This window comes from Strix uralensis, chromosome 7 (genome assembly GCF_047716275.1).
Source record: "Strix uralensis isolate ZFMK-TIS-50842 chromosome 7, bStrUra1, whole genome shotgun sequence".
Lineage (NCBI taxonomy): Eukaryota > Metazoa > Chordata > Aves > Strigiformes > Strigidae > Strix > Strix uralensis.
The window spans coordinates 5,544,945-5,566,821 of NC_133978.1; the positions used below are offsets into that span (position 1 = coordinate 5,544,945).

Below are 21,877 nucleotides of genomic sequence, written 5' to 3' on the forward strand. Positions count from 1 at the left end.
GAAGCTGTTGTGAACACAGCCCATGATCTGCACATACAGCACTCCAGGTAAAGACTGTATGATGCTGTGGGAGAGGGTGCTGAACTCCTTCTGTAGCAGCAACATCATGCAAAGAGCAGGACTTTAGTGGATCAGTCTAACTAGTGAATTACCACTTGTGCTTCTCCGCTGGGATCTTTAAGTACCGATAGCTTCTCCATCCCCCTGAAACTTCTGGGTTGCAAACTGTCTGTCCCCCTTACGTGAAGGACCAAGGGAAGTGGATGTCTTTTAGGGAGCAGATTTAGGCTTCCACTCCTTTGCTCATTTTCTAAGAAAAGTATGTTGTGATGTTCACTTTAGTTTGATAGTATAATTTTTCTTGATGGGTAGTTTAGACTTGAGACATTAAGGAAGGTAGGTCAAGAAGGATAATTAAGATGTACATATGTAAATTATAATGACATGCTCTGCAAATTTGCATGCGACATTTGGTTAACATTTTAAAAAGCCATGTGGATTGATTTCTCTAATAAACATTCATTAGGATATCATCAAGGTATTCTGCCATATGCTTAATTTCAAATGAGGCTTTAATTAAGCTACTTGCAGGCCTACAATTTAGAAAGATGTTAGAATTTCTTGCCAACCAGGGCTCGTTGTCATGAGGGTTATTCCAGCTCATAGGAGTTGCTCTATTTTATTTTTATTTTTTATTATTTCCAGCTCATGGGAGGTGCTCTATTTTAGCCAGAGGCTAAAATATCTTTGTACACGCTAACTCCACAGCGCCTGGAGGTGTTACCATTCCTGCACAGCCAAGGAGCAGCCTCTAGAGGGGCTGGCGGGAGGCTGCACTTGGCTGTCTGAATCTGATCAAGAAACAGACTTTGTTTGGTAATTATTAATCATGGAATCTCTACATTCCCGGTGTACAGTGGCTACTGTGAGGTTTTTCAGCAACACCTTCATTTAGTCACAACAAAATTGTTTATATTTCACTTTAATAAAAATGCACAATATTTTGAAACATTCTTGAATGATTCCAGCTTGAAAAATGAAAATGACCTTTAAATCTATACAGGGCAGTTCCTTTGGGCACTTTTAATGCAATAATTTATTAAGTTCCTATATTCATCATGTGTGCACAAATATCATGTAAATATTACAGCTGTACTCCATGACAAAACAAGCATAATGCAGTCACAGAATTATACAGAGAACTGACAAACAGGGAAGAAGGGAGATCTAGTATTTTCTGTACAAAAAATATGCAGCTTTTTGATAATTTGTAAAAATGCATAACTTTCAGAATTTCAGAAAAGAACACTGTATAAAAATAAATATTCTATGTACAGTAACACACACAGGCCAGTCCAGGGTTAGAATCATCACTGCAAAAGAAAACATAAGCGGGTGTTAGTGACAATTCACTAACAGTTGTTAGTGACAGCTCAGCAGGGGGGAAGGACCGCTTCGTGGGGTGGATGGACAGGGGGACAGTGTTAGGGGAGCTGGCTCTGGCGTCTCCAGGAGGAAAAGAAATGGTGCTGGATCTCAGCAGAGATCCTTTTCACTTCCCTGGGCAGCGAGGGTGGGAGGTTTGATCCGAGCTGACTTTCTTCCTATCACCGTGGCTTGAGTACTTGGCATTAATGCACTCAGCAGGTACTGAAGGTGGGCTAGACCCCGAGGAGTGGCAGAGGGGTCTGCGGGAACCTCAGGAGGGGACTCCCGTGGCAGCTGAACCATCAAACAAAGGGAGAGTGGAGGGGAGAGGTACATACACCCCCCTTTCAGTGCTAGCCCAGAATTGAGCGAACGAGCCCACTCCCTCGGAGGGGGGTCTGCCCCAAGCCCAGCTGCCAGGCCACCCCTCAGCAGGAGCACTGGGTGCCGAGAGCCCGGCGGGGCATGCGGGGGCACCGAGCTGCAGCTCCCTCACGCTGCTGAAGGCAAGGTGTGAACCTCTGCCCTGCTCCCACCAGCCCCCCCGTCTGCCCAGGTCACCTGGCAGCTCCCAGCTGCTGGTGACGAAGTTGACTAGGTGGAAAACTAATTTTTGTGCAACTATTAGAACACTTCAAAGCCAGGCAGCTCACAGGCCACAAATACAATTCTCTCCCTTTTAGCCTATAAAACTAAACAGCAGTATACAAACATGGGAGAGTTTTGCTTGCTGCTTCTCAGGGGTATGGTCCTGGAAATCCCATGCGTTCCTCCACACCTCTTTTGCTCTTAGCCAGACTCATTCAAGAACATCAGCAGGACCTGTAGCACTGCCGGCTTGGCACAGTCACAACATTTCCAGGATTATTTTACCTTATTCCAGCAGCCTTGAACTGGAAGGCCATCTTCTCCCTGCAAAAAAGACGGATGAAATAGCAGTTTAGGACACAGAAGACAGTGCAGAGATTGAGGAAAGAAGAAGTGGGTTAACTATTAGAGCTGCAACAAACAGTCTGAACCAGGGCTGGAGGAATAGTCTGAAAGATATTCCTCACCCCTTTGGAGTGACCCGGACGTGTGGCTGACATTACCAGTGTAGCTTGAACCGAGGGTGGGGCTGAAGAGAGGGGCTGCCTGCAGGCTACACAAGGAACTTATGTACACGAGGTCTGCAGGCTGGTTCTCATTCCTCGCCTAGGAAGGTGCTTAGCCAGGCTTCCCTGAAGGATGGAGGGAACACAGGAGGTCCCATTCAGCCAGAAAAACACTGCAGGAAGTTGGCAGTGATAAGCGTGAGATGACTGGTCCACATCCTCAGGCTTCACTCTGTAACACTGAGGTTATAAGCAAACCTGAGAGGCAGCACTAACCTCGGGTTCTGAGGGGAGTCTGGGAAAAAACTCCATTTCCTTTCTGCCCTGTCTGTTAAAGGGTTTGCTTTATCATGTGAGAGACTGCCCCGCTGTCCCCTCTGGCCTCTGAGAAGATGCTGCTCCACGGAAATGAGGAAGGCAAGCAGCTGGGCAGAGCTTGTGCTGGTTGAGAATGTCTCAGATGACTCTCTGAGAGGGGACTTTTGCCTCAGTAAAGTCAGGGAGATTCCTGCAAAAATCACCTGGCACTTCTGCAGCCCTGAAGTCTTGGGCTACACATCCCAAGGTGGGCCTGTGATATTTTTTTTGATGTTGAAGAAGGTTGGATACTTTAAGGGCTGTGCTACTAAAAGACTGAGACTATATGGCTGGGAAATGCTTTTGTGAATTACTACCATTAATTTCATCTCAGCACAGCCCTACTTGATGTGAGAAAATAGGAATTTATGTCAATGATCATCTGCTCAAGAGCACCTTAACTCAGATGTAAGGAGCTACACCTCTGACACAAGAAATCAAATACTTCTGCCGTGAGTGTGTGTCAGGTTCATGGGCTATTGTTATTCCCCAGGAAAGCTCAAGAGCAGAGACTGAACTTGTACAATGCAGGCTGCAGGCACATTTCTTCATTCAAATGACTCAGTTCTCACTTCTTCAAGTACTGCATGAGAAATCTGCAGTGCATGTCATCCCATTTGAGATGGGGAAAGGAAAAAAAAAACCCAAACAGAAAAGCAAATGCACAGTAGTATATTGAGAAATAAACTATTTAAAGGAGATGCACTTCCAAGGGACTGGTGAAATGAACGTTGCCATGATGCTACAACCATATTGTTTTGGAATGCATATTTTAGCCTGTGGTCTCCTTGTGATATTTCTTCCCCCTCCCTCCCACTATATGGAAATACTGAGTTACAGGTTAATTACTGGGTAAATTGTGACATTCCCATTGGTACACTGGTGGTGGTAGGAATGACTGGTGTAGTGCGTTGCAGGAGGAGAAGGGAAGTTAGGTGTATGAAGGAATGGGAGGCCAGAGAGTTATAGCTTTGGGATCAAAGGAAGACCAGGGTCACAAGGAAGTGTTTGTTGCAGGCGAATTTGCCGAGAACGGAAATGCGACATGCTTATTAGTACCAAGTATCTCCTTCCACATAGCTCAGATTTGTAAAGCATTAGTTCACGGCCTCCATAAGTTACACACACGTATGTGTCAGCTGGATGCTAAGCTTTTAACCTAGTTGGATCAAAAAACATGCTTATTCACGTTCCCAAGCTAGCTTGCATGCCAGACCACTATATATAAAAAAATAATGGCATCTGTATTTCACCAGATCTTCTGGCAAGTTTCCCTTAGCAAAAATAGTGATGAAAAGAAGTGTACCTTCTAACACGGCCATGTGGTGTGAATCCTAACTGAGAGCAGAGACAAAAAAAGAAAGGTAGTCTACCAGGGCACTGGTAGAATCCTTGTGCCTCTGCAATTAGGTGTTTTATTCAGCCAAAACTTACTCCATTGAAACCTGGCTGTTATCAGTGGGAGGCAAAGCACATGGCTCAATGTTTTTTCTCCTTTGTGGACTGTTCTGGGCAGGTATGATTTCAGCTGTGGAACTGGCAGATTTATTTATTTGTATTACCCAGAGTTTACAGAGCAGCAACTGAGATGTTGCAAGTGGTCACCATTACAGTCACTGCCCCCAGGAGACAGTGGCAGCGCCCAAAAGAGGGAATGATGGAAGGAAGACTAATGGTAGCTCTTCACAAAGGCCAAATAACTAAGGCTTTTAATAACAATTTCGGGCTAGTTTCCTCAGGAAACTAAGAAAACCTTCCAAACTAAATGTGTTTTTTTTTCTCTGGGACACATTTTTCCAGCTAGTTGAACTGATATCCCATCCCTTGTAAATGGCATCAAACACCTTTAAGTGAGCACAAAGCTTGGAACGACCATCTTCAAGCAAACCTAATCATGCCAAACGGGGGTTGGAAGGGCAGGGGAGTACAACTTTCCATGTATTATGGAGTTGTTTAGACTGTGTAGGGAGCAAAAACCTCACCAGAATGCTGCATTTTCAGAAAATTTCAGAGTAAATTAATAAATTTGTGATGGTTAATGGGATACTTAGAAATCAGTTGAGGTTAAGTGTTTCTGAATACCTTTGTCCTACAATAGTTGGGTTAGATGAGGCACTAATACAATAATCATCATTTAATATTTGAGTAAGATGGATATTGGGAACCAGGCAATTTCAAATTCAGGTTTCTTGGGTACCATTTTGACTTCTGTGGAGAGTCACAAATAGGAATTGTCTATAAGGAACCGAGGGAGATAAGTGTCCAGTTAATATGTTTCACATAGGCTTGTGTCCTGGTTTCAGATGGAATAAAGTTAATTTTCTTCCTAGTAGCTGGGAAAGTGCTGTGTGATTTAGGATGAGAATAATGTTAATAACACCAATGTTGAAACACCAATGTGTGGTTGAAAGCCAATGTTTTAGTTGTTGCTCAGCAGTGTTTATACTAAGTCAAGGACTCTTCAGCTTCTCATACTGCCCGGGCAGCCGAGGCTGAGGGTGCACAAAAAGCTGGGAGGGGACACAGCCAGGACAGCCGACCCAAACAAGCCAAACGGATATTCCATACCGTATGACGTCATGCCCAGTATATGAACTGGGAGGAGCTGGTCAGGGGACACCACAGATCAGGGACTGGCTGGGCATCGGACAAGCGGGTGATGAGCAATTGCATCACTTTTTTGTCTGTTCTCTTATTATTTTCCTTTCCTTTTCTGTCCTATTAAACTGTCTTTACCTCAACCCACAAGTTTTACTTCAGGTTATTTTTTTTCTGATTCTCTCCCCATCCCACTAGGGGGGGTTGAGAGTGAGCAAGCAGCTGTGTGGTGCTTAGGAGCCGGCTGGGGTTAAACCATGACAGCTTGCTAAAAGGCTAACTATTTTTTTCAGTCATCTTAATGTATCGGGTGACTGAGGGAATACCGAGCAGTTTCAGGCTGTGCTAGCCACATACAAGCACTTAAAAGTAGTTAATGAAGGACATGAGCATTGCAGCTCCTTGCTAGAAAGCCAGGCCAGTGCAGAGGCAGGTCTTCACACGTTAGTCTACTGAAAGTTCTCAAAGTGAAGGCAAAGGAGGAATTGAAGCAGTTGGAAATAAATTCGCATTCCCACTACATTTTATCTCAAGCCACAAAGTAATGCTGACAGCAACTGTGAATCATAGCATGAAGGCAAGGGCCTGTTTCTGACCACAGCAGTGTGAGGAAGTAGGATGGAGATAGGTAAGGAAGGAATTGCCACGTGTTTCCAGGGCATGCAGCTATTTGGAGGTATCGGAAAATAACAACCAAGATACAAAAAGCAAAAGAGCATGCAGGAAAGGGAAGGTACGCCATACCAATGGGCATGGGGCATCCAGGCCGTCCAGCCCAGGTAACCCCGGCTCACCCTTCTCGCCTTTAAAACCTCGGAGACCCTGTTTATGAAATCAACCACTATCGTTATTTCAATTAATGCCAGTCACCTCCACATCACGGGAGGAGAGGCCGAGTCCCCCACTGGGACTGTCGCGGGACACTCTGCTGCATACCCAGAACACAGATGGCCGCTGTCTTCAGTTTTGGTTTTGCCTGCATAATCAGTAATCGCAGTTTTTCTGTTATCTACGAGTCAGGAGATACTTCTACGAGTTAAATCTGAGAGGCTGGGAATGGTGGTTCCTCTGTTCTGAAATCATCCATTCTTCCTATCCTCACTAGCAGCTGGATTTCTAGATACATGATCCACAAGTACTCCTGGGATTTATGGCAGTACTACAGATTTTTGGCAGTATTTGCTGCAGCATATGAGTTTAGATGAAAATGTATACATATTCCTATATTTATTAATTTGTCTAGATTTATAGACAATATATTTTGACAGAAACATAGGCCATTTAAAGTAACTGAGATTTACTTTCCCTCTGGGTAATGCAGCTCGTGTGCCCGGTGTCACTCCCGGGTGATCACATCAGCTGGCTGTTATTCCAAGGCAAGAAAAACAGCATTCAGGCTTTGCTGTACGTAGACATGATGACGTTAAACACCTCCAGAGAAGAGCCATAACTAGCAGCAAAGGAAACACAGGGCTCTATCCGTAAGGGAGAAAGCCCTGGGCTCCCAGCACATGGGGCACCCCCATGTACCCCAAACCTTTGTGAGTTCCGGAAGAGGAAGGAATATAACCATGGTCACTCAACAGCCTGATTGCTCAGAGGATCAGCAGTTCCCTGCTGAAGAAAGCAGCTTTGCCATGGACTGCAGTGGGAACCAGGCCCAGCTTTATCCAAGTGGTGTACTTTTGCAAGACCATTATTTATGTTATGATTTCCTTCTTTCTTCCCCATCAACAAATCTTAAAACAATACATGTGATGAAACAGAACATACCAACGGACAGGGTGCATCTAATCCAGGCGCTCCTTGGTCTCCCTTATCCCCTTTAGACCCTCTAGAGCCTTTCTTGCCCCTCTCCCCCTGTAAATAATAGTTTAGTCCAAGAAAAAAAAAAAAGAATACACAAAAGCTTTAGGATCATCCATTTCAAACAAATGTCAGCGATAGTTTAAAAAAAGGATAAACATTTAGGAAACATTTTAAAAGAAATCTCCCTTTGAGATGTTAAGTGAAAAACAACGTATGGAGCTGCTAACTGTTACTTAGCTGCATAAACACATTGGCCATTGCTAAAATCCCACCCTGAGAGAGCGTAAGGGCTCTGCATCAAAGGGATGACAAGCGTCCCTGAGCTTTCCGGACAGGCCTGTAGTCAGCCAGCAGAGCACTCCTCCTCCTCCATCAGTACCATCACTGGGAGATACTTCTCTGGGCTTCCCATACATTCAGGATGGTGCCTCTCACTCTGAATTGTACTTTCTGAGGACTGGCTGACCCTAGACACACAGGATGGGCAAACACTCCTCAGGCCAGCAGCGTGCCACCTCATCTCCATCTCCAGCTGCCTGGGAGGGCCCCTCCTCTGCCCCAGGAGCTCTGGGGTAGCACCCCGATGCCCAGTGCCTCAGATGACAAGGCCTGCAGCAGACCCCAAGCAGGCTCTCCTGCTGAAGCGGGAAGGCACTGCTGGCACAGGTGCCCTGTGTTGATTGTACTTTTCTTACCACTCTGAATTCTCATTCTTAAAGAAACTCACATTCATGGGAGCGGTTTTAGAAGCTTTCCCTTAAATGAACACTGTTTGCCACCAGGGTTGCTAGCTTTTCCTTAAAAGCTGTAGGTTTTTTTCTGTGGGTTTTTTTGTGGCTTTGTTTTGGGTTTTTTTAGGGAGGTGGGGGTTGGGTTTTTTTATTTTTTTAAGATGTAAAATTACTTCCATATCCCAGAACAGCAAAGCTTTACTTTGAACGAGTGTGCTTGCCTGAGTCTTACAGCGGTTTGTGCACTGGGGTGCATCAAGATTGCTAAACAGGAAAGAGCCAGAGTATGGAGGCAGTACTCAGCCCCGGCAGCCTGCTTGTCCTTTGGGATGCTCTGAGTAGTGCTCCGCTAGAAAAACCTGCTAGTCCTAAGCAGCACTGCCACAGGGCAGTGATCAGTCCCTGGCCCTCATGTTTGGCAAGCACAGACCATATCCCAGGAAGGTACGATTCTTACAATGGTTTGATATTACAATTTCTCTGCAGGCTCCAGGTTGAGTTACACCAGAGCCAGGGCGGAAGGGAAACAAATTAAAAAATCATAACCAAAGAGGAGGCTTGCTGTCTTGTGGAGAGGCAGCGTTATGTCAATGAAAGCCAGCCACAAAAGGGGCTGAGGGAATGCCCAGATGCCCCGTTGCCCCTCCTCACTAAGGGAGGATACATCCCACCCGTAGTAGGTCAGCCAAGGCAGGGTATAGCATACCACTTGACAGTTACATCTGTACCAAATCTTTCTGTATAACAGAGGAAATTCTCAAAGCTGCTGAGCATAAAACAGGGGAAGGGCTGCTGCACAGGGAATACATTTAGGGTCTTTGTGGGGAGGGTTAAAGGAATTAAGGGATAAAAATCAGATAGCACAGATTGCTGTTTCTTCTTTAACAAAAAAAAGTTAAACCCAAAGCTGGCAAGAGAAATGGATGGGAGAGGAGAGGCAATGAGGAAAAGTCACCCAGAACCAAGCACTGGAACAGAGAGGATAATCCAGGAAAATGCGGCATGGGTTGCTCTGGAGGAAGGAGGAAGGAACCAGGAAGAAAGGCGGAAGAGGAGGAAGGGATAAAGGGGACAAAGGTGGACCTGTAGGAGCGAGGAAGACGCACATACACACAAGAAAAAAAACACAGGCATTAAAATAACAGTGAGGATATCAGCTTGGTAGCACGAGTTCAGGGTTCACACTTTTTCAGCTGGGTTGCTTAAAAGGCCATCTGTTCCCATGGCTACCTAGTGCCACATACTGTCTCCGCCTGTGTCCAGGCCCAGCTACACTGATCCCAACAAAGGGCAGCAGGAGCCTTTCTGGGATTTAAAAAGCACTGCTCTGCCTAAAGTAACAGAGAGGATTTGGGCAAGATATTTGGGAACTTAACAAAGTGGATCCTCACGTTTAATGTGCTCAACACTGAAAATCTTCGTATCAAAGTGCTATGCATACTGCTGCTGTCTAAAAGAAAGAGAGGCCTTTCAGATGAATACATCTCCCACTTCCAAAGAGGCGGGTGTTGTACCCCAGACCCCTGTGGAACAGGTCACAAGTGGAGCGTTGCCTTCTCTTTTTCACTTCACAGCTTCTTGTTCGTTTTGAAGTCTCCTGGCTGATTGTCACCACAGTTTTGCCAGCAGTCGGGAGAGACTGTTCCTCACTTCTGAGGAGGTTCTGACCCAGAAGCCGTATGTCCCAATGTAGGGGACACCTAGCGCTCAGCTGGGGATACTGGGCTGCAGAGCAAATCCTGGGGAGCCAGCACTGAGTCCAGTTCTGCTAAGTGATACTTGTCAGATGTCTCTAATGACTTCAAAGGGATGGAGGTATTCAGACATAACAGCTGTATAAATGGGCCTCACCAAAACAGTATTAACTCCTGTAAGTACTAGTAACTTGTTCACAATTTCTGAAGAGGGGCAGGAGTGAGGGGAAGCCCCTGTACAAAGATTCAGTGGGAAAAGCGGCATTTTCTAGGATCCCGCCTGCAAAGATAGTGCACTTGTCCATTTACATTCTCAGGTTTCTCACACTTTTTCAAAATATTGGTTGCAGTGAGGCAAAGTGCATGAGTGCTTCAAGGGGCCAGCAAATCTTCCCACTCATGCTTCCCAACTCATCCTCTACAAGGAGGTGCAGTTTCTCCCAGTTTTCATCTGCTTGTATGTATCCTATCTCCAGCTAATGAAATATCCCTCTTTTAAATAAAATAGCCAGTTTAAAAACCAACTGAAAAAGTCTAGGAGTTAAGTTAAAGTTAATTTTTGTTTAGAAGCCCTGCAAACAAAACAAAAGGAATCTTAATGAAGAGGAAGTTAAGAAGCAAAGCCAGAAATGCAATGATTAAAAAAGGGGAGAACTTTGGAGCTCCCATGAAACTTGGACCTTTCTCCCCTAGTTTAAGATGCCAGTTGGCTACTGCTTTCCAAAACTGCCCATTCTGTGCAGAGTTAGGTCAGAAATACTTTGCAGATAAAGGACAGAGAACACTCACTATGTATCAGAAGCAAACTCATATAATGAAATCACCGCACGGGCACATGCACTATAAAACTTTACATTTTCACATAAACTTAGGTGATACCAGAGTCTTATGAAGTGTATTTATGAGTGCATGCATAAGGACATACACGTGTACCACATTGAACTGCTTGACATATTTATACGATTGTAATCTTACAAAGACTCTAATACAGAAGTAATTTATATTTCTAAATATAAGTTATATTCAACTATAGTTCTCAACTGTTTTTATCAAAAAGATTCAGAGCCTTAACAGGCAAGAAATTCCTTATGTTGTGGAAAACCTGATGTAAAAGCAAGGAGCTGCTCAACATGCACTTTTTAGTAATGTTTCTCTTTCTGTAACACAGGTGGTATAAGAGAAAAGCAGCCATTCACATTTACTGGTTTTGACCCAACTCTTCACCATCACATCCATTCAGGACAATGCCTGTGGAGACTTCATGTCTGACCCTTTAAGGCAGGCAAATTTAATTTAACTTTTCCAAATTTCACTCTTCCAAATTCTCTGGAGGGTTGCTAGAGGGCAACCTTTTTTTTTTTTTTCCCCATGCTTCAGGGGGAATTTAAAAGTAATGTAATAAGATTTGCTGGCTCCACCTCAGTTAACCCTCATGTGAATCCCTGCACACATCAGTAAATAGATAAGCAGGATTTCCTAAAGCATGCCACGTTGGCCTAACTCTACTACACATGAAGTCCCGTGCTTCAGTGAGAACAGAGCTATGACAACAATGAACACGTTAGAAAATCCCTGTTACAGCTTTCAGATAGATGTACCACAATGTCCCAGGTGATAATACGAGCTACAGGTATCACCTTCTAAAATACAAGTTTGTAAAGTTACTTATATGAAGGTCTAGCAGACAGAATTACATGCTAGCTACTTGAGGTTGCTCAGGAGTTAACCAGTCTATCACTGTGTGAAGGCAACATTAGTAACTAAATACAAGAAATTTGCCTGGTAACTTACCCGGATTCCTTTGTCACCAGGTAGACCTTGTAAACCCTGAAATACATCAACACAAAAATAAATATTTTAAAACAAGTAGGCCCCTTTGTATTCCCACTCAAAAAGAAGAATGTGTGCCCAGGAGTTTGTTTTTTCCATTTGTATCAATCGCTTCTAACAAACCAGAACTTTTCCAGCAGACAGCCTCCTCTTCACCTCCATTAGGCCATCCAGGTTGTAACACCACTACTACTATGCTAAGAGTTCGTCAGATAAAAACCAAACTAGTTTAGAGAATGCAGTCCTGGAAAAAAGCAGCAAACTTTCTTTTTTGTGTGAAACAACGAAGCAGCTCCATAATGACATAAAAGTAGAGTTCCAACACCTGCCCCATTTTGCAAAAAGTAATCCCAAACAGTGGAGTGCCTCACTGGAGGCAGCTTTTGTCACTGCAATGACAAGACCAGGCCCTCTCAGACAGGTGGAAGACAGGCACCCAAGCTGTGGAAAGGTAAACGGAACAGGCGTGCTCAGAGCAGCATTTTGGACTGAGATATGTATCCTGGGAGTCCCATGCAGCTTCTTTTGGTAGTTTGAGGACCCAGGTGAATTAACAGCTTCCCTTCAGCTTCATTGAACTCATTCTGAATCATTGCTCTGAAGCTACCAAGCTCTTTCTCCTGCTCCCACAGTGTACATGAGCTGGTTCTTTACCACCTAACCTAGCTGAAATCACACATGCTGTATTACAGTGGCATCTTAAGCTATCAGCCACATCGAGGAAACAGGCACTGTAGATCCCATATTCCTAGCGCTCCCATACTTACAGGAAGCCCTGCTGGCCCCATTGGTCCTACAACTCCAGGATCTCCTTTACTGCCCTGAAATGGAGACAAAAGAGTAGAAATTGTTACGTTCCTATTCAGTACAGACAGGCAGCACAGCAATGGCTACAGCAGCACTACAAAAAAAAAGTAAAGGATGCATTTCAAATCACCTAAAAACCCCAAGGATGAGATACTCAGAAATCAAAGAGGTCCAGCTGAGGGTCTTATATGCACAAGGAGAGAGCAGTTCCAGCTCTTGAAAAACCTAGACCTTCTCTAGCCCAGAGAGCTTGTGGTATCTTCAAGGAAATTACAGAGCATTGGTCAGTTCTGAAGTAAACTCACCCTTTCTCCTTTTGGTCCTGCTGGTCCCGAAACCCCAATTGGTCCTGGAGTACCCTGTAGTTGTAGGAAGGAAAACACATCAGGACATTTTTATCCTAGGGCCTCCTTAAAGCCAGGAGACACTGCTGCTCCTTTAGGAAAAAGCACAGCTGGGAAGGACAGTCTGGTGGTGGAAGGCATCTAGCACCACTACAGCTTTCAGTGTTGGTGGCGATGGATTTGAAGTAGTTGTTACAGGCAATTTGAAGAGCATGGGAACTGCTACGTTTGATCACACCAGCACCATTTTACAGAGCCTTATTCTGAATTTTGAAGCTATCTCTTGACAATTGTTACAGCAGGCATTTCTACCAGTTCCACAGGAGAGAATTTTTTCTCTCTAGTTTATGTCAGACAAGGCTGAAAGCTGTAGCAGAATAAAGGCCATTTAGATATATGATAAGCAATTTTCTTTTCTTTATTTCTTATTTTCTTTTCCCCCCCTGGAGTCAGTTGAGTTGAGCAAAAACAAAAGATTTGGTTACTTGGTGGCAGGCAGCCAGTCAGTCATGCAAATTGAAAGACGCCATGCTGCAGAGATGAAGGCAGATGCACACATACACAGATGCAAACTAAGAGGAGTATCATTCAGTCCCAGTCCCTCGGTTCCCTTTTTGCCATTAACGTTGCTCCACCAGGCTCTCAATCAGCTGACAGGAAAACCCAGTCTTTTTACTACCTCTTTGACACAGGGGCCATCTCCCACTAGCATACCAAACCCACTTCCCGGTGCTGCTGAGACTTGCTTGGGCTTTGGAACCAAAGCCCAACCGAAGCTTATCTTTAACGTGGGCAATACAGCAGTTAGGCAATAGTCCTTCTGACTAAGAAAATGATTCAGGCACTTTCAACTCTGTATAGACTCCTCAAACTTCTTGTGGAGTATCCCCTGTTGGTAGGGTCTCTTGCAGCTCTCCCAGACCACATTCTGCAGTCCAGATAAAGTACAGCCTTCAAATTTGCAGTGTGCAGTACACCTACCTAAAAAATATAGTTTAGATGGGTGTTTACCTTCCTAACCCTACATCACATACTTTTTTAGGTTGGCAAGAACTTTGTTAACCATTTGGGTATTGATCTACAACTCCTTCCCAGAGCCTTGATAAAGGGATAATTTTGAGGCCCACTACCTACCTTCTAGGAAGAACAAAGGAGGAAGCTTCTGGAACAGGGAAGTCTTTTTCTAACAAACAGCCTTAAGGAAGAGTCTTGCACTTTTTAATGTGAGCTTTCAATCCTTAGTCACTAAAATAACCCCTCTGATGTGAGCAGGATGACTCATGTGGATCAGGAGAGCTTTTCAGACAAGTTAAGATCTGCAGAATATAAGTGGAAAAGTAGTCCATGCAGCACACAACTTCAACGCAGTGAAGGAACTGAGAAAAACCAGGCTCTCCTCAGATTCATGCACAGGACTTGACATCATGGAAATCTTAATTGCCTGCACATATGCATCATGAAATACATTGAGATCGCACCTGCACCTTTATAAAATTAAATCTACAATTTCCCAAAACAAGTTAGTGTATAAGCTGCCATTCAGATTCTGTTCAGAAGTTACAGAGCAGCTGAATTATTTCCAGTTATGCTAAGGAGGAGAAATTGTTTTTTCTTTTTAAATAGCCAAATGGGTTGTACATGGATGATGTGCGATTGCCCAAGAGGAATTAAAAATATTTGGCCCCTATTTAAAAGCTGTTACCCAAGAATAGCAGAATGGTTTGCAGAACCAGGTTAGCATCTCTTGTCTCATTCTGAATTTGACAGACTAAGAAGCTTAGGCACAAGGAGCGTGTCTTCACATCTCACAGCGAGTTAGCAACAAGAGGTGGGACCCTTGCATCTTCCTGCTCCGCTATGAGATGTCGCTACCTCTCAGATGTATAGACTGGACTGGAACCCACCCCACTGCTCCCACCCCCAGGTATCTGGGACTAAGGAAAGCATGTGCAGAGTTGTGGAAGTTGCATGGCATTCTGCTGCTGAGAGCTGAAGGGCTAGTCCTGCCTGCAGAAGGTCTTTTAGATGCAACCTCTCGCGGTGAGATGCTTATCTCTCCTCTATGGAGAGATACCTGTAAGCACACCTGTGACCCATGGCAACGCAGCCTTAAGTGCCTTGTGCGAAAACAATGCACAAAGCTTTTTGCTCACAGGACAAAACACACTGGCATTATCAAGCCTAAGACAAAACCAAAGAGCTACTGTCGTGAAAAGGCGGCAAGCAAGGCTACCATGGAGAATGACAGGATGGAGACCCCTCACAATAAAGAGGACAGGAGAACAGAGCATTGTGGAACCATGCAGAGGTTTCATTCATCTTGTTATTGGATAAAGTGGAACAAGTAGGTTGTGATCCCAGGATCGCAGCATCAAAAAAGACAAGCATGTGACATCACTTCTCAGTCTAAGTTTAACCCCCCTCCCAAGCCTGCTTTGGAGAAAAGAAGGTTATTCCTGGTGTAAACAAGACTGTGGTGGAAGAGACGAGACAAATCACGATACTGGGAAGGAGGAACATAGGGTAATGGAGAAATGGAACTCACCGGTGGTCCAGGCCTGCCGTCTAAACCTGAAGCACCCTGAACAGATGGGGGAGGGTTAACAAAAACAAGGCAAGAGGAGAGGGGAGGAGGGTGAGGGGGAAAGGAGAAGGGAGGGGAGAGGTGAGTGAAGCAGTGACTTGAGACAAACATATGCTTGCAATAAACAAAAATTAAGATCTCAAGGACAGGTGATGGTACTTACAAGCAAACCAACAAAAACATAGAAACACTGAGTACATATAATGTTGACCTGCAACTTTCAGATCCCCTTGAGAATGCAAATTTCCCTCTCTCAGTGCCACCAAGAAAACCCCCGAGGAAGAAGCTGTTCTGTGACAGGTGATGAAAAGGACAATGTGACAGCAGAGTTGAAACCTGCATCACTTTTGCAGCAGGCTGGGCAACACAGATGAGACACACGGCTCAGGGGCTCAGAGGCCTATGGTCACAGAGGCATTTACAAGCAGTGCAGAGCCATCAACCGTTCAAGTTCCTACCAAGAAACTCAGATCCTGTAGGTGCACACGTAGTCAGCTGCAGGCTTGCTCCACTCCACATCTGGTTGTTTGGAGGCTTATAAAACAAGTGGCTCATCTTCCCGTGTCACCAGTGCAGATTTACATCAGATTAAGTGGCACTTTTCTGTCTGCTTGGCTCTTGCCCTGAATTTCCTCATCCATAAGACCTAACAGTGGTTCTGCCCAAGGCCCATCTAGCCCAGCGTCTTGTCTCTGATGGTACCCAGGAGAGAAAGCTTTGGTAGAATATAAGTACCAAATACTGAGTTTTCCTCCACTTGAGTATGACAAATTCCTCAGCTTGGCCATACAGAGAAGCCCAAGGCTACTGCAGACAATCAGTGCTGAAATGTGCTGAAATTCTGGCAGGATGTCAAGCCCTAGGTCACACATGAAAAGGCAGCAGATCCAGCAGAGGGATTTTACAGAGTCTGTCTTCAAAATATTTCAGTACCTCTTTGGCACTGCATTTAGTTTGACAGGCTGAAAACACACTGAATCAGGCATGGAAAACTTATGAAGAGACTGAGGTAGCTTGAGGAGGGATACAAGGTCCACAATATCTCTCTGTTCTTACTAACAGCTCAGTAACTGTGCTCCCTAGTTGGCCAGCTGATACTGTTGATCCAAAGACAAAACATTTCTAAGACGACACTTCCGAGCCAGTCTTCCCCACTCCACAGCTCAGGAAGAGTGATGCGAAAAGCCAAGGGACCCTGGTTTCTCATGTGGGTCACTGCTGTAGGAGAACCAGCTAGCACATTCCCTGCTACACTGATGAGCTTGCCGGGATAATTGCTGGGGTACTTTCTGCTCAGACTGTCACAAGGGCCTCCTTCTTCTGTCCACAGACTTGAGAGGATAACCGTTTACACAGAAAGCTTCCATGTGCATTTCTCAGGGAAAAATGGGGACTGGGTTTTTGCATCTCACTGCTTCATAATCCTTTGCATCTGAACCTTCCAAAAGCATTACTTTCTCCCCACTGGCTCTGCATGGAGCCACAGTGAATACACTCATGATGAGCTCACTTGAGTGCCTAGAGAGATGCGTCCAGGCCCTAGAAGGTAACTGCTATATAGCACAACTAAAAGAGGAAAACATTTTACAAACAGACACACGCACATTTCAGGCAAAGTCAGGGACAAGGGATCTGGGTGATCGAACACAGGCTGACAAAGTCACACGGTACACAAGATGCGCTTTGCAGTGCTTGTTTCCAGGCAGTAGGTTCAGCAAAGGAAGAGGGCGTGCTCTGCCACCACTGCTTTTTATGGAGAGAGAATTTGGGGGCTGGCAGAGCAATGGGGTGGGACTAAGTTACCACTAACTCATCAGCTGTCAGCTCAGACCCTGGGTGAAGAGGCTTTTAGCAAATGTGAGCTAAGAGCTTCACAAAGTCTTCAAGTTTGTATGTAAAGCTCCTGTAACTTCTTTATAATTCTGCCACAATTCCTCCTTCCTAAGTTAAGCAGCGCACTAACACTAGTCTAATGTGACTGAGTTCCTGTACAGCACGCTTCTACCATGTCAGGAGAAACATTGATTCCATTGCAGAAGTGACAGGCTGGTGAAGAAGCCGGATGCACTCAGAACCACCGAGCTTTTGTACAAAGCTTGGCCCAGGTGACAAATGGCTGGGAAGGTGTTTCCTTTTCCACGTCTTTTTGACTTCTGTTTCTGGTCTTGCCCAATTGCCCTGAAGTGCAAATAACCCACAGGAAAGCTACTGTTTGTTTTTCCCAATCCTGCCAGAAACGGGAAGAATTAAAGTGATCACTGATCTATTTAACAGATCGAAAAGAGGAAGGTCCTGTACAGAAATTGAGGGTTTAAGTTTAAAAAGCAAAGGCACAGTTATTTATAGATCATCTCATTCTTTGACTTTCCATATCAAATCCCTGCATGCGTCTCCTATTGAGGGATCTTTTTACAGCTGATATGAGTTTGGCTCATAACGTGCTGCTTGCTTCCTGGATACTTACGGGTAATCCCAGTGGCCCTCTGTCTCCTTTTTCACCCTGGGCACCCTTCTCTCCTTTCATTCCATCAATCCCTGCTTCCCCCTAAAGGAAGGATGGAGCAGAAAATAAACCCACTGTAACACCACTTACGTAACAAACATGCCTCCCTGCAGAGAGCGCCGAAGCGGCAGGGAGAACACAAGGGGCAGAGGAGCAATGATTTAGCCTGCTTCTCAGCCCCGTCTGAAGAAAAACCAGTATCAGTCAAATGACCTCTGTTGTAAGTCAATGGCAGCAAGAGGAGGCTCAGGCTCAGTGTGTAAAGACGGTCAAAGCTGAGCTCGCTTCTGTGTTGCTCTCCCTACTATTGCAGGGAGTGTCAGGTAAATGTGAATAACCAGAAGTTATCCGATAGGGTGGTCTTACATTTTAAGATGTGGATTCACTGGAAGCGAATGACAGGTGTCTATAAGCTTTGGAAAAAAATCATACTGAAACCTTTTTTGGAAAGACTTTTGTAAATGCAAAAGCATCAGTTTCAAAATTTGGGGAAAAATAATTTCATCATTCCTTTTCCAACTGTATTTTTTAATTTCTGTATTATTAACTATAAAGCAATATTAAACAAAATACTCATTTTTCCTAAATCCAAAATGTGACCCACAGCTTTTTTTCTCTCCACTCCTGTTCACAAGGCATTTTAAAACATTATCTTGGTTGCATTTTGAAATAAAAGTGTCAGGAGAACCGAGTTTGCACAGAAACAGTAAGCCTGCTTGCTGTACTCTTCTGCAATTATAAGACACCACATTGCTGGCTCACTCCACAGCACTCCAGTTTCCGTACAGCCAAGCATCACCGCCATACAGCACTATTTGGCTTGAATCACAGAATTGTCTAGGTTGGAAAAGACCTTGAAGATCATCCAGTCCAACCATTAACCTCACACTGACAGATCCCAACTACACCATATCCCTCAGTGCTATGTCGACCCGACTCTTCAACCCCTCCAGGGATGGGGACTCCACCACCTCCCTGGGCAGCCCATTCCAACATCCAACAATCCCTTCTGGAAAGAAATGCTTTCTAATATCTAGTCTAAACCTTCCCTGGTGCAACTTGAGGCCATTCCCTCTTGTCCTATCACTTATTACTTGGTTAAAGAGACTCATCCCCAGCTCTCCGCAACCTCCTGGAGAAGCTACTTATTTCTGACATGTCTGCAAAGGGTATAAAATGCTCTTCCTCCCCACTACAAAAAGACTTATTACAGTTTGCAAGGATGGAACAAAAACTCCCATGCTCAGGACATCCCATTGCACCTGGTAATTAAGTCTACACGGATCCTCTGTTCAAGGAGAAAGTGGGGTGGTATTTCCTCTGCCTAGAATCCAGTCTGTGCTGTGCCAGACTGTGTCTGTTTGGCACATACCCTAAAGAAACTGGATTTTACGGAAGTTTCCCAGACACTTGATGGCAGTGGCTAGTGAGTTACAGACAAACAAGACAGATAACTGTATCTGTAATCAACACTTGGAGAAAAGATGAATCCGGATAAATATACCATCCTCTTTAGCACCCAGATAGCCCTGGTAGCCAAATTCTAAGCATAACCAGAAGAATTAAGACACTTTCCATATTTTCCAATCTTTGCCAATAATGCCAGAGGAAAAACGCAGCTCTCCTTGAACATTTCCACTCAAATATTTTTTCATCTAGGTACTGTTTTATGGCAGGCAAACCAATCTCCGTTTAGATGGAGATTAGAAAGCTTCTCATCACCAAGAACAGAGAAGCTCTTGAGTGGCGTTACAGCAGAATTTACAGGGTATAGAACCTGGCTAATTTTAAGCTAGAGCTCAGTTACTTAGGATTGTATGACAGGCTGCCCATCCTGCTGTACAGACCTTCACCCTTCAGACAAAGATTTCAACTAAGTTCTCATGGGAAGATTTCCAAGAGCCAGTGACTTCCCACTTCTTTGCATGAAAACTGGAGAGAATGACCAGCTTTCTAGGTCCTAAAGTGAGAGCTGCTAATCCATTTCCTTCAAGGAAATACCCAGAAGGATTTGTCCTCTTACCAAGGTGGAAGTAACATTTGAAAGCTAGGAAGTTGTTACTGAAGAGAATTCTTGCACCTGGGACAACTCTAGTAAAATTTCAGGATGCAATGTTTTGCAGCCTTACCTTCGGTCCTGGGAGGCCCTGAAGACCCTGTATTTGGGATGAGACACAAGATATGAGTAATGTTTAAGGATGTGCTTTAAAATCCAGGTATCACAGTTCAGCGTGCAGCATAGAGCTTTCGCTTTCTGTCACACTGAGGGCACAAATGTTTAGCCCGAAGGCCTCTTTATTTGTGTAAAGGGCACTTCATGTACTGTTTTCATCTGGTAATGAGGAGGCTCTCGCCAAGAACAACCTGGCAGTGGGCCAGGCTTGCTATTAAGACCATTTCTGCAGCTGATCCCTTTAATCCCATCCATCCCATCTTGCTGCTGTCTTCTCTTTCATCTCAGACTAACATAACCTTCTCTCTTTACCCACCCAGCCCATCATAGCTCTGACCTACCCTGGGGGGTGGTTTTGGAAGTGATACTAAGCATGTTCCTGTTCCAACTCTGCAGTGTTTCTGGCTGTTTTCTCTGCCCAGAACCCTCTCCAGCCACTTCCCGCTCCATCCTCATTCCCAGTGCCTTGCTCCTCAGGTGAATCACTGAATACTTACTGGAGGTCCTGGTGGGCCTTGGGGTCCAGGGGGGCCAGACATCTAGAAAGCAATGCAAGAGAAGTCAGTGTCCTAATCTGCTGCCCCCAGCAGGTGAAGAGGAACTGCTCAGAGGGGAGGCAGGGCACAGGGTGCAGCAGAGCTCTACCAGGCTTGGAAAACTGGACTCCCCCTAAGGACTGCATTAGGAAGCAGCAGCAATCCAGAACAGAGTGACTGAGAAGCAGCAGCAGGACTCTGGGGAGGGTTATGCAGCAGATGCAGTTATTTAGGAGGAGGGAAAGCAGTGAGGTTTTTCCAAACAAGGGTCCAATTCCACTACTCTACCACTGTTCCTGTAAGGAGGCACAAGGTCAACAGCTAGCAGCTGTTTCAAAAGACAGGAAAGAAGGTGGCTGGCTCCACACAAAGAGAAGAGGGTGTTGATAGCCTGTGGGACTCCTTGCTGCAGGGAGCTACAAAAGCTAGAGGTGAGCTTTGAGGAGAGAATGAACAAATTCAAGAACCCAGAATCTACTGAAAAATATATATATGTAGATACATGCAAGTATTGTTCAGAAAATCCCTTCACCACAAATTCCAAGGAAAATGTTTGTTATGCTTTCCATGACCTTCTATTCTTCCCTAGGCATTCGTTATTGATTGCTTGTCGTGAGCTAGGCTGTTCTTGTGTAAGGGAGAAGTAGGGCATCAGGAGCCAGAGGTGGCTGGCAGTTCAGCCCCTCAAGATGAAGTCTGCTGTCCTCAATGAAGGGTATGTCATAAGAGGGCGGGATGTGCTCGTTTTCAGCAAGGACTGCTGCCAAATCTTCCCTCCCCTACTGCTGAGATTGCAGAAGGAACATGAGAAAGGTGACCTACCGATTCTCCTGGATTTCCTTTGTCTCCACGCTCCCCAGGCTCACCCTTCTCTCCCTGCACACAACAACAGACCCTGTCACCACCAGCTGCACTCTGGAGTCTCTCTCCATCAGAAACTGTCTGTAAACCACCCACGTGCCGGCAAGCAGCAGATCCCCAGCAGAGGAGTGGGAACATACCATGTACTTCACAAACAGCTCACCTGTGGCTCTCCTGCACCTCTGACACCCTACAAAAAGAGAGGCCCCCAGGAGCGGTATCTCATGGCTGTGCGAGGGGAGTGCCACAGGACTTTGCTTTGCCTTTCCCCAACAGCAGCCTGATGGATCTCTGCTGCACTACAGCCTCTAAGGGAGGGAGCATGACAAGCAGGTTGACGATGGTGTCATGCTGCCAGCAAACTAAGCATCCCAGCTGACTTAGCCACACAGGCTCTGCAGGCAGCTGCCAGAGCCAGAACCGCCAGACAGCAACAGGAGCAGATGCCCAGGTGGCCGCTGCCTGCTGCTGGAGACCTGATGGACATTCAGTGACACCTCAACACCTAACTGAGGCTCCCGAGACACT

The 21,877-nt window shown here is 45.2% G+C and overlaps 1 protein-coding gene across 1 annotated transcript in view; it reads right to left on the minus strand.

The window, feature by feature from the left end:
• Positions 1–966: 966 nt before the first annotated feature.
• COL13A1 (collagen type XIII alpha 1 chain) overlaps positions 967–21,877 on the minus strand; it is a 64,538-nt gene continuing 43,627 nt past the window's right edge. The window contains exons 32-42 of the mRNA XM_074874244.1: positions 21,311–21,364; positions 20,450–20,491; positions 19,909–19,935; positions 17,741–17,821; positions 15,238–15,273; positions 12,654–12,707; positions 12,309–12,362; positions 11,503–11,538; positions 7,251–7,337; positions 2,302–2,340; positions 967–1,373 (exon numbers count right to left, since the gene is read on the minus strand). Of these exons, the coding sequence (XP_074730345.1) occupies positions 1,371–1,373; positions 2,302–2,340; positions 7,251–7,337; positions 11,503–11,538; positions 12,309–12,362; positions 12,654–12,707; positions 15,238–15,273; positions 17,741–17,821; positions 19,909–19,935; positions 20,450–20,491; positions 21,311–21,364 (513 nt within the window). The 3' untranslated portion in view covers positions 967–1,370. The remainder of the gene's footprint in view (positions 1,374–2,301; positions 2,341–7,250; positions 7,338–11,502; positions 11,539–12,308; positions 12,363–12,653; positions 12,708–15,237; positions 15,274–17,740; positions 17,822–19,908; positions 19,936–20,449; positions 20,492–21,310; positions 21,365–21,877) is intronic.